Source organism: Aulonocara stuartgranti, assembly GCF_965226115.1.
Source record: "Aulonocara stuartgranti genome assembly, chromosome: 13".
NCBI lineage: Eukaryota > Metazoa > Chordata > Actinopteri > Cichliformes > Cichlidae > Aulonocara > Aulonocara stuartgranti.
The window spans coordinates 10,084,499-10,097,144 of NC_138949.1; the positions used below are offsets into that span (position 1 = coordinate 10,084,499).

The window sequence follows — 12,646 nt, forward strand, 5'->3', positions numbered from 1 at the left end:
TTTTATTCCAATGAAATATCTGCCTAAACAAGTGTACAGTGCACCCTGTTATCAAGTAACACACCCAAAGAAGGTAAGAATAAATAGGATACTTTTAATATACAATACAATCTCAGTACACTGTGGAAAACGCTGACAGCCAGTTGGTAAGGATATGAACACAGACATCCAGATGAAACCATGTTAACGCAGGAAAAATGTGCTTAAACAGTGCAAATCAAATGCTTGGAGAGCTCCAGCCACAATGGGAGTGGGCAACCACCAGACGATAAATCAAGAGGTGACCTCAAAAGCACTTGGTGTGAAAAAACGGAAGGAAAGACCAAACTTTTAGCCAGCAAATACAGGATTGACTAGAACAGGCGACATTTGCATATAAAAAGCAAGACACCGACACTCTAGCACTGTGGACTCTTTCAGGAATGTGGAGGATTAAGTTTCCTTCTAGGCTTGAGAGCTGCCCCAGTGTTTGCAATCCTGAATGAAGTTTAAAAACACCGCTTACCCTCTGTGTTAAAACCTCACAGCTATTACCTTGAAGCTTTGGCAGCACCACACACACATAAACACACCATCAGCAGCACCTAGAAAAGCAGCCGAGCCTCATTTATAATCAGACAAAATATACAAGTGTCCCGCATCTTATCTGCTGGTGAGCAAGCCGAATGCAGAAAGGAGGAAAAAAAAAAAAAAAAAACAGGCAAAGGTAACACAAAATATGTGACAGTTTATCTTGGGATATCTCAGCTCAGAGCAAGCCAGATTCATATCACAGTCGGACACCAGCAGGACAGGGCAGCTGTGATTTATTATAATTTCTTCTGGTGTCTATAACAAGATCCTGTGGTAGATTTGTTTTTTTTAACAACAAATTAACTTTAAAAAAAAAAAACATGTAAACTTTGTTACAGTGTACACTTCCATATTATAAATAACTGGGATCTCAAAGGCAAGCGGTCCTAAACACCAGCAGCAACAGGATGCTCCGATTTACAGATTCACTGTAAACCACAAACACAACAAAAAAAATACTAATTCTAAAACCTGCCCATTCCCACAGAGAATGAATGTGCCATTATCACAGTGAGATATCCCAACATAAAAAGCTCCGATGACATGCACCAACCCTGAATATCTTTTATACAGTACACAAAATGTAACATGTAAGACTTAAAAAGGTAGATTTTGCCATAAATACCTGATATACATAATCCCACTTTAGTTCCCTATTAAGGCAAATATGCTTTAAGTTTGGGGAGTGCATAAAGCGTCAGTGTTTCTCGTAACTGCGTGGGTGCAGTTGCATATATACCTACTATATGCAACTCGCCTGTCTTTGTCAAACATGCAGTTTTCAATGTATAATGCAAGCTAAGGATTTAGCTCAAATAAACCCTCATCGTGTAGGTAATTATTATAACCATTACCAGAATAGTTATTTCAATACATAAATCTATCAAAAACAACTCCAACCAGATGTTTTCTGGTTATTCGTGGTTAACAATGACAGTACTGGGCGTTCTTTTCAAAATATAATGCTCATACCTCTTTAAACTTCACCTTAGCATCAATACAAAAAGCCTAAAAGACAGCTCTACTCAGAGACAGACAATACTCACTGTACATATCAACAACCAGGATACTCTAAGTTCTTAAATAGTCGTTATTTCTACAGCGGTATATCTTCTAAGTTACACTCGACAACATTGATATTACATAGGATTACTACATAGATTATGTCGTCTGGCTAGTTTCTGACAGCTATACAAAGGGTACTTTTCAACACAGAATAGTCCTTTGGGAATCACAAAAGATATTTGGTTGGTTTCTACGACGACTGTTACAAACTGAAGGGCATTACTAGCTCACAAACGCCATTGAGTAGCCAGGATGAGTTTATCCTACAGTACATGATAAAATCAGAGTTGGTCTTTCGACATGCAGCTAACTGCTTACCTGCGTCGTCAAAAATCGGTTGTTACCATTAACCTCACACTCGAGCATTGTGGGTAATTAAATAACTTCGGACTAAGGACAATAACATGTTTACACACGGAAATACTCTGCATACCACTCTCAAAGTATATGAGTTTAAAAGCCTAAATATTTTCTTTGTTCTTGGTTGTTTGTCTCTTGAGCTAATCATATAGTAGAACTATTTCTGGAGTGACTTAAGTTGGATGGAGCACTAAGACTTTGAAAATTATTACACCCTCCAAGTACTCAAATTTCTATCAATATCCCATATTTTTTTTATTCATCCTAGGTACTGTGCACTACTATGCTGAGACATTTATTCAGCATTCATCTGAGAACTAGTTAATAAACCATAAAAGAGAGGAGCGTCAGTGTGCAAGGTTGCATGGCAAAAGATCTATGATTCAGTGCCCTCGAAAGTAGAGTAACCCATACATATGTGCACGTAAACATAGTAACTACTATGATGGGCTTTGGGGTATTTTTATCAATTCTGTACAAGAGTCATTATTAACATGGGCAAGTTTAACTTAAGAGCACATTTCTTGGCCGAGTAGTGACACCATGTGCAAGCTTTTGCTACTGCTACGTTACGGGAAGTTTATACATGACAAACGACTCCAAAGTGCTGCTACAAGGAAAGCACTAGATCTGAATGATCCTGGTCTGGCACTGTGTAAACATTGCCTTCAACTCGTTCTCTTGGACCTCGTTGACAGCTTCTGGCTCGGGGCTTTTCTGTACCTTTGCAACTGCAAAATTGATGCCCTGAGTGAATCCCGCCTGGGTCATGCTGGCCACCTGGACCATGGAACTCTTGATCTTGGCAAAGGGGGACACCACTCGGCTGCCGTTGCTGTCGGCAGGCGAAGGGCCGAGGCTGCCCTCCACCTGTGAGCAAGCGCTTTTCTGAGAGCCTCCTGAGACTGCAGAGCTAGGCTTCTGGATAGTGAGGAGGCTGGAACTGGAGGTAGAGGATTGGACGTCTAGCTGGGATGGCCTGGGGAGCTGAGGCTCCTCCTGCTCCATCTGCTCTGAGCTTGGCTGCTTGTTTGAGTCTGCTGGGTTCTTTTTATGCACAGGCACTGCAGGGTTGTGGAGTGGAGGTATGGCAGCTTGTGGCAGCTCTCCGAACACCTCAACAGGTTTGGTCTGTGCATCCTGGATGAACTGGTGGCAGTAGGCATCGATGGGAGTACCAAAGTCAATGAGAATGGCTTCTTCAGCCACTGAGGCAGCCCCGGGAGACTTGTCATCACTAATGTGAGTTGAGCTTTCTTGCTTCCCGTCACAGCCCGTGACCCGGATAACAGAGGGTATATTTAGCTCTGCGCTACCGATGGACTGGGAGCGGCTGCCCAGTCTGGGATTTGATGCTACGATGCCGCAGCTGGGCAGCACATAGTCCACATTTTCTAAGGACCCAGAGCACGGGTGCTCCGGGTCTGAATTATAAGAATCTGAATCTGAAGAGTGTCCATAGTTTTCATTACCAATGTCTTTTAGGGCTCCCGTGCCAGCGACGTTATCTGATGTCTCCAAGCTGCTGTCCGACTTCCACAGGTTGACATGCATAGTTGGCTTTAGAAAATTGACTTTTACATCAGGCTTAGAGAAGCTGCCCAGCTTACCGAGGGGCTTGAAGGGGCCGATGTTCACATTTGTCTTGGTCTGTTTCACTTTCTGATTTAGAGTGGAGAATTTATTGAGGATAAAACTTTTGCCTTGTGCAAGGCCGGAGCTCCCTTGAACTTGGTCAGCAGGTTTGTTCTGGATCCCCATGATATCCTCGTGAGGTTTACTCTGCCGCCTGGAAAACACACGCAACTTAAGTCACAGCTCTAGCTGCTGTCTAAAAGTTGGCAATGCAGTCTGAATGTTTAACTTCGTTACACTGAAATCATATCAAAGAGAGACCGAGACGAATGCTAATCAGCATAATTTGTACTTACCTCTCCAGCTTCTTTTCAACCACAAGCAGGTCATTCCCTGTAGCCTGCTTAGTTATGCGAAGCATCTCAGCTATGCACTGCAATGTATCTGTGAAATGTCACAGTGTTAAGTCTTAAGCAATATCTGCACAGTTTAAAGTGTAAAACTAACTTTTTCTCATTTTATTTAAAGAATTCAAATAGTCACACACTACCTTTCCCATCATCCTCGGGATTTCGCGTTGCAGCTCGCAGCGTGTGAAAGTATCCGCTAGTTTCCTCGTTCTTGAAGTGCAGCCGCATACAGCAGAACTTTGGCTTCCCGAACAGAGTAGGCTCAGGACCTGCAATGCGAAGTGCAACTTCTAATATCCGTTTGTAGTGATTTGCTTCCGTTTCATGAATCATAATGAGCGCAGATATTTCTAAAAGGTTACGGAAGAAACTGTTAAGCACACTTTCGAGAAGTGTTGAATGACTCACTGAGTCTACAAGAGCTCTCACTTCTCCTTGGAGTTTAACTTCTTACCAATTTCGATCTTTTCCAAACCCTCTAAAATGAGGCGTTGGTACTGGTTGACTTTATCTGCTTCTTCATCATAGCTACAAGGAAATAAATGTACATATAAGTCAAATATAAGAGTTGGGGGTTTTTTCTTTCGCAAATTTAAGGTTCAACTTACAAGGCAATATAGTATGCTTTATCAGACAGGAGCAGCAGCACATCTTCATCTTTGTTGGTTGCATCAATGAGGCTGGTTGGAGATAAGAGAACAGTGGGATTAAAAGAGCACGGAAAAGCCTCGATGGAACTATAGTTCAGCTATATCCTGATTATATAAAGCCATTAAGCATCAACGCACAGTCAGAACAGCATTTCGCTCACCTCATGTCACAGTTTATGAGGGCCCAGCCTCCGTGAAACTTCTCATCGTCTAGTAACAGCAGCTGCATGTAGGTCTGCAGGAGGAGGCTGACCTGCTCCTGGGCCCCTCTTTGGCTCTCCTTTTCTTTTTCTTCATGCTCCTTCTCTTTACTGAAGATTGAGTAAAGGTCCTCCGTCACTGGCAGGCCCATCATCAGGTCTGCAGACAGAAGCAAAAGGAGTTTTAACAAATGCAAATTAAGGATTGATTTCAAGACACTATAGGTAGAAACCAATATGAGTAGTTTTTTGTTTTCAAATACCAATCACTGCTTGTCTGTAAGCATCCCTAAAACGGTTCAGATAGTAGCGATTGGCTGAGTTCACCCCGTCCTTCATGACACCGGCCAGTTTCCTTTCTCCCGTCCTGGTGAAATCCCCCTAAAATAGGACAAAAAGTGTTACCTTTAACTCGTCGCACTGCTTTTTTTATTTAATTATTTGACGACCTGAGTGCAGTGCTAAAAGGTTATGTCCATATTTGTGACATCCCTTTTTGTTTAAATATGGCTTACCTAACACTTGTGTATTTGCACATTCACAGTTATTGCCCAATATGACAATATGTGAGAAGTACTGTTTCTGTTTTTAACACTTTTTTCTCTCTGTCAAGTCTTCTAAAGAACATTTAGAATACTAGATGCTTCCCTGTGTGTCATTTGGTTCTGAAAAGGTGCTGTTCAGTAAGTTTACAGTAGGAAAACATTACACTGTACTCAGATTTGGGTAGCACTTCTAAGTAGGATTATCCCAGACCTCATACAATTAAGATACCTTGAGAGCTGCTGTGCCAGCGTACTGTCTGCTGATGGTGTCACCGTTGTTTGCCCACATGACCTGATAAATCCTGTAACACTTGAGAGGCAGAGGCTGCTCTGGAGGCATCACACCCAATTTCTTCAGCTGCAGGAAGAAAAGCACACATAAAATGCAATCCTTGATATTTATAATGGTTATGACCTTTTTTTTTTTTTTAATAATCAGGATTTCTAAAATATAAGTTATCATAAACAAAAAAAATCCAGAAAATCACACCTGTTGTTCCATCACTACCCGGGCAATAGCAGCTTGGACCACATTGGTCCTGTCAAGACAGTCCATACAGTTTACTCTGAAGATGCCCTCCTGCTTGCAGATTACTCCTGCTTGGTCCACCCTGGCAGAGGGACACACAACCAGAATCAAGACACATTCACAGAAATCGCATTTTGACACCAAACCTATCATGCTATAGTACTCAGGTGGCACGACACTTACCAGGCCCACTTCATGTCAGTGATGATGTCAGAAATGGCATCTGTCAGTATCTGCACATTCTCAAACTTCATGCCGCGGCTGAGAAACAGGATACAAGAACCATACAGGGGAAGTGAATGTACTGTGGTAATATATAGATTGTGAAATTCGTGTAAAAGACGCTCGTGTAAAAAGGGTCTGTCTCACCAGTGCTCGTGAAAGTCGAATGAAACATAAGTGAGGTTAGAGTTGTTGTACAGGAGGACTTGTTTCAGATATGCATCACCAATTATCTTCTCCCGCCCACTTTGATCCACCAAGTTAACGATGACCTAAAGAAGACACCAAAAAGTGCTGTCACTGGATTTTTAAGATTTTTGGGTTCAGTGAAGAGTGAAAAAATAAATATTAACTTTATCACATGAAGAAAAAAAACAAACTGGGAAACAGGCTTAAGTCTTTAAAAAAAAAAAAAGCCAACAGCTGAGCTCATCACAAGCTTAAATAAAAGTACTGCTACACTACTGTAAACACTATCTGAAATAATCCAAGCTACTGACAAGCAATGTCACTGATCATTAGCAGGATGTTCTGTTTTAGTTACAACAGGAAGCGGGTTATGCAAGCACTATGTATAGCTGCAGACACCACAACCCAAAGTAAATAACAGAAAATGCATTTAATAAATAGCCTAAGCGGATATACGAGTATGCACTCTGGTGAGGAACACTCACCTGCTTCTTGTACAGTTTAAGTTGTTCTTCAAAGTGAGCAGCAAAGTAGGTCATAGTCTCCTTCTCTCCTGAAATGTCAGGTGAAAATATGCATTAAAAACTTTTTTATTATTATTGATTCTGGTGAAAGAGTTATTTATGTTGTTTCCAATGCAAAACAAGGAGGCAGTCACAGTTAAAATAATTTACTGATTACAATCTATAATTTATGCAAGAAATAAAAAATAATAATAATCAGAGCAAGGGCAGAGAAGGTAGGCTACAATTTTTAAGCTACCAAAAAATTTCATGAGAAATTGCTACTGGAAAGATTTCTACACAAAGAGTGTCAGAAACCATCAGTTTAGGTCTAAATACAAGATAGAGCTCTACTGACCTTTTTCTATCCGTGGCCGGGGGTTGTAGCGATACCCTGCCTGACTCCAAAAGACAGGCACAGAGCCACGAGTCTGCACAAAGGACAGAGTGTGGCTGTGCACGTGAATCAACTGCTCCGTCTCCACATAGTTAGCTACATGGCCGTCTGTATCCACTCCTCTGCGTTTGTACCGCATCCCTTTGGGGGAGAATAATGCATGTGTATTTATATCCTGGATCATGCTTCACTTGCAGACAATAAATCAGCTAGCTACCAGAATGTGCCTTAATTACTTGTTGCAGCCCATGCAACTGGACTGAATCAGAGCATGACTCCCCTAAGGCAAACTCTACCTGCGCGGTGGCGGCTACGTCTGGAGATCAGGGCCACAGTGAAACGAGGATGGATGTCATCAACACAAGTGATCTCCTTTGGTGGGGTGTCAGGGCTGCTCCGCTCTTCATCAGAGGTCTCATTGTAGTTTACCACCAGTTCCTCCACCTGCACAAAGCCCTGGATGATTGGTATCACCCAGAAGTCAACCTCTGGGACCTGGAACATTCAACAGACATTAAAAAAAGAAAAATAGCCAGACAGATTAAAATTTAGTTTGAGGCCAGGTTGATAAGAAAGTACTTTGCATCCCGCCTTTGAGTATTTTCATGCTGCTTTTGATAACGCCCTGGCATTTATCAGTACATACAAAATGCCACATTTAAACAGCATGACCAACTACACTCTTTTAAGCTGACTATTTTACAGAAAATACAATGACTCTGTAAGCAGTTTTCAGGAGAACACAGTGTTTTCATTTAATTCTAATTACTCAGGCCTGAAAATAGAAAAGCAGCACTAAGCAGACGCTCTCTGTATTTCCCAGTAGATGGGTGGGGCGGGTGTTCAATACCTGAAGGTCAATAAGTTCTTGGATCATGTGTTTATTCCAGAAGAAACGGTCATCCACCTTTAACACAGAGTAAAAACACAGTCAGCCACAATAAGGAGTTTGTGTAGTAGACATAAGCAGAATAAAATAACTTCAATAACTCCAAACCTGCTTCCACAGAGGCATGTCAGACTTATCAGAGTCTCCTTGACGCTGGACACTGTTTGTCAGGTCGTAGGTCATGCTGTAGTAGAAGGAGTCTGAGTCCATGAATATCTTGTACAGCTCATCCAGCAGCCGCCTCTCCAGGCGTTCCTTCTCTTTGTTTTCCTTGACCTGGAAAGCAGGGGAATACTGGATTGGGCAGGTGGAAAGAAAAAGTAAGTCAACAAAAGAAGGAAATCCTAGAAGAACTTCAAAGCCTTCACTAGTTTGAAAGAGAGGAAAGGTAGGGGATCAGTTTCAATATGATAATCCATGCTTGTGTGTAAAACAAAACAATACCTTTTTCTTGATGGGCACAGCAACATTAGATTTGATCTGACTTAAAGTTTTCATCAGCTTGGACTCATCTGGAGACTGGGCCAGCTTCTCTGGTTTGTCGATGCCAAAGTGATGCTTCTTGCAAAGCTGGAAAAAAAAGAAAAGAGGATGGTCTATCAAATTTCTGCAGCTTTACAAATCGAAACATGATAGTGATATTTAGACCATCAAACACGTTCAATGGGACGAGGACAGAGTTGGAAAAAAAAGTGAATTTGGTATCAAATGTCAGATATTAGATAACCTCTACAAAAACAGCCAAATAGGACACTAGAGTAAACTATAGTAGCAATACTACTACAGGGCTGCTGTAAACAAGCCAACATCTACACTGATGCACACACCAGGATTTCTATGCACAAAGGGAGACACGTGTTCATTCTGCGCTATAAGGGACAAGTGGACAAGATTTAAAAGCCATTGTGCTAACAATCCACCGCCATTATTACTCACTTGGAAATATTCTGTCTCACCATCCACGAAGCTCCCCTGAAAAACTCAAATCTCAGCAATCAACATTCTTTGCGGTCTGCTGCGGTTATTTTATGTCTGCATGTATTTTTTTTTTAAACTAGATATGTGCGGGCAAAAACAAAACTTATCTAAACAACTTCTACACCTCAGTCCATTCTCAGAGCTGAATCATACACTGACTCATAGTGTATTCTTGGATACATTAATACCAATTTAGGATTTTAACTGTTAGAAGTACTGCCCAGGGAACTGAAAGCATGATTAAAACAGAAGTTAAAGAGCAGAATAAACAGCGCATGTGTGCACACCTCCAGCTCGAGCTCCTGAGGCTCTTCGTCAGACAAGGGGATGACGGCGATCTTGGTGATCTTGTAGACTTTGTGGTTTCCCGGTAAGTGGCCGACCAGCGCTTTCTGACGGATTAACACAAGGCCGAGAGGAAGATCTGTCAAGAGGAGGGGAGAAGAAAAAAAAAAGGTGGGGGAGTTGCATCACGGGTGCAAAATTCCTCACATTCTGAAAATGTGTGAAGAAAGCAGCTGCACATCGGTCATTAACGGCAACACAAGAAATCTCTTAAATAATATCGCTTATACTAGAATGTATAAAAACAACAAAAGCACTCTGCATCATACAAATCGGGGCTTGTCATCAATTGAATCATCAGTATTGATTCACTCCTCTTGATTACTACACAGATTTCAAAGCTCTTTCACACATTTCTTTTCACACCTTTACTGGTGAACAAGAAACATCCTGAGCACCGGATGATTTGGCGGCTCAAAAGTCCAAGCACACACAGATGGAAAGCACTGGCGAGAATGCGCCTGCTCTGCGAAGTGTTCAAAGGTCTTCCGTGCTCCACGTACCTGTGTGAAGCTGTATCTTTCCAATGACACCTTCCACCAAACCCAAACACACTGGGTTCCAAGCTAACAGCAGGTCTGTGGCTGAAAGAAAAATACAGAGATGAAACACGACAACAATGCTGTAATACATGCTCTGCAGCATATAAGAAGCCATAAGTAACATTTTTCTGCAGACACAGTTTGTCTGTTTTTTTTTAGTCACAGTTTTGCATATGAGTTAATCAAACAAAAGTACAGTAGTCATGACAAAACGACAGTCATAGTTGGCTGGTGCTCTGTTACATGCAGGAACTTGTTTTTTGTTTTTTTTAATTAATACTTAGAACACTCTCAAGCCTAGATGATGTGAACGCTGTGTAAAGGTGGTGACAACTCACAGGCAGTAGATTTTCTGTCTCAAACTTGTAAGGTCTCTCACTGTTTGTTCGTGCATATCTATATAAAATGACAGCTATACACTTGCAGGAAAGTCTGCCTGCTTTCATTTTATTGAATAAAATGTGATATGATGCATGAAAAGACAAGCTTTGCCTATTTATTTATTTTTTATTTCCGAACACCAGGTCAAGTATAAGGTCAGCCCAGCAAATAAAACGCAATGTTCTGCATTGGTGAGAGATTACACATCACAGTGGAGGAAATTGGAAAAATGTGAAGGGCGTGGCTAAGGGTGGAGAACATGAACTGTAAGCTGCCCTAAACAATGAGTCTTCCTGTTCCACAAGGCAGACAATTTAATGTGCGGGGGAACCGGCTGGGAGGGTCCCCACAAGAAAGGTCTAGAAAACGGCAAAATTTAAAAAAAAAAAAAAAAAAAAAAAAAAAACGTAAAAAAACCAAACAAACAAAAAACCAGTTAAAAAAGTAACAACAACAGCTTCACATAGAAAGTACAATCAGTGAAATACTTAACTATGTGCGAGAGAGTGGAGTGGAAACGCAGTGAGGAGCGGAAACCCTTTTTCCAATTAAATAATGAAACAGTGGTGCAACTAAAAACCTGTTCAGGATGGCTGCACAACCATACTACTTCAACTGCCACAGGGGACAACCTGCACAGCTCTTGTGCTGACTCTCATAAAACTTTTTCTTTCCCTTCTGCTGGGAAAATGTTAATACCACAGGCCTTGGTATTCATTTAACATCAAAGCATGTCCAATCATTAGTCACAGCTGAGCCAGTGTTTCAGTACTCGCTTATGTGACTCAACAGCCAGAACCTGGCAATAACACTCAATATGCTAGCTTTAAATTTTGGTCTGTATGCACTTTTATATCGGAATTATATTATAATTTAGCTCTCATTAATCAATCACTTTTCCGGTTTTTTCACCTTCTCGTTGTCTTGTTTTATATCAGATTTGTCTTTAAAAAAAAAAAGAGCTGAAGAGTGAGATGCACCTTCCAGTGTGTAGCATAAAGAGCAAAGTCAGAAGTTTGAAGTCTGTTAGGGGTGTTGGCACTATCGAAATGAAAGCAAAGAAGCGATCATTTCAAAGCTTGGGATCAATGCTTGAACCATTAAAAATACCGTTTAGCAAGCATTTGTTGTGTTTAACGGAGGCAGGTAAATTAGCTTCGATCTAATAATCATCAAAGGGTTTATCACAGAGATGAATACGCGTCAGACACGAGAGATTAAGGTTGCTGATGTGTTTGAGGTGCACTGGGACAAAACCCAATGAGCACAGTGATGCTGTCAGCTTAAAACAAGCCAGCAAAAACGACGCTTCGTCTTGACTTTAGTGGTAAGTCCAAATGTTAGTGGCACTGTAATGTAATGTTAAATGGCCGGCTGCAGCAGTGAAAAGCGACATCCACATCCAGTACCTACGTACCAGGTCTGACGGTCATCGTCCCGTCTTTTCGGCTGCACCACAGAGCACGGTCCCCGCTCTGAAGAATGTAGTCGTCTTTAGCTTGAAACAACTCCATTTTTGTCTCTTCAGGTTACACAAAAACAAACAACTAGCTGGTCCGACAGCCCGGTCCTGGTCCTTCACGTCTCGACGATTAACCGTCGATAGCCTCGGTTAGCTCGTTTCCCACTGGCTCGCGTGCTACTAGAGCTAGCTACCTAGCGAGCTAGCGGGTGCAGCAGCTGGATGCGTGTCGGATTTGTTTATTCCACTTCTGCGCATATTGATACTCAAACTCGCTCTGTACCGGAGTAGCATCCCTTCCCACGGTCATGCTGGACAGAGTGAAGGCGGCTACACATCAGTGAGTGAGAAACAGCCCCGAGGTGAAGCAGCGGTGAGCCGTTCAAGACGTAATAGGCTGTTTCCTGGTCTAAACAATGACACGTGACATCCGTCATCACCGGTGTGTGCAGGTACTGATCATAATCCCCCCCCCTACTGTTTGCCATATGATTACTGTAATTGTTAACTAATCTTATATTTACACTTTAAAGGACTAAGAAGCAATAAAAATGTTACCAACACATTTCCCAGGTGTTATTATTTAACCAGCCACCCTATAAGGGCACAATACCACAGCTAAACCAGTACTGGGCTTAAATCTGAATGATAAATGCTTTCAAAATTAGGCGGTTATCTGCTTGAATAACCACCAGAGAAATATAATATAATCGTTAAACTCATGTTAGAGGTTAAGCTCATTCATCAGTGAAGGGCTCATTTTAACTGTCCACACCCATCCAGGAAAAAGAGGGCAGAAATGTTCCCAGTCATGATTCACTGTGAGCCTTA

General features: G+C 41.7%; 1 protein-coding gene across 4 annotated transcripts; it reads right to left on the reverse strand.

Moving 5' to 3' along the window:
- Window positions 1-74: 74 nt before the first annotated feature.
- On the reverse strand, window positions 75-12,247 carry inpp5f (inositol polyphosphate-5-phosphatase F). 4 transcript variants are annotated; one of them, XM_082556974.1, is made up of 21 exons: window positions 11,771-12,247; window positions 9,934-10,014; window positions 9,373-9,509; window positions 9,044-9,079; window positions 8,552-8,677; window positions 8,216-8,383; window positions 8,069-8,125; window positions 7,515-7,713; window positions 7,180-7,359; window positions 6,804-6,871; window positions 6,277-6,401; window positions 6,091-6,168; window positions 5,869-5,989; window positions 5,608-5,736; window positions 5,097-5,214; window positions 4,795-4,993; window positions 4,592-4,663; window positions 4,438-4,511; window positions 4,124-4,252; window positions 3,930-4,017; window positions 75-3,787 (listed from the first exon to the last, which is right to left on the reverse strand). In XM_082556974.1, exons 1-21 carry the CDS (start codon window positions 11,865-11,867, stop codon window positions 2,623-2,625), a joined length of 3,447 nt encoding a protein of 1,148 aa, XP_082413100.1. In that variant the 5' UTR covers window positions 11,868-12,247; the 3' UTR covers window positions 75-2,622. The 4 variants fall into 4 exon arrangements, with proteins under 4 accessions (XP_082413100.1, XP_082413099.1, XP_082413102.1 ...); XM_082556973.1 differs by having other exon boundaries at window positions 8,216-8,401; XM_082556976.1 differs by lacking the exon at window positions 9,044-9,079 and having other exon boundaries at window positions 11,771-12,246.
- Between the last annotated feature and the right edge of the window lie 399 nt (window positions 12,248-12,646).

Excerpts from the sequence above, each read along its gene's own strand:
- inpp5f (XM_082556973.1), bottom strand. The coding sequence starts at position 11,867 with ATGGAGTTGTTTCAAGCTAAAGACGACTACATTCTTCAGAGCGGGGAC. Across the intron at positions 6,872-7,179 it reads CCGGCCACGGATAGAAAAAG|GAGAGAAGGAGACTATGACC; the intron begins GTCAGTAGAGCT and ends CTGACATTTCAG. Across the intron at positions 5,215-5,607 it reads CTGGCACAGCAGCTCTCAAG|GGGGATTTCACCAGGACGGG; the intron begins GTATCTTAATTG and ends GTCCTATTTTAG.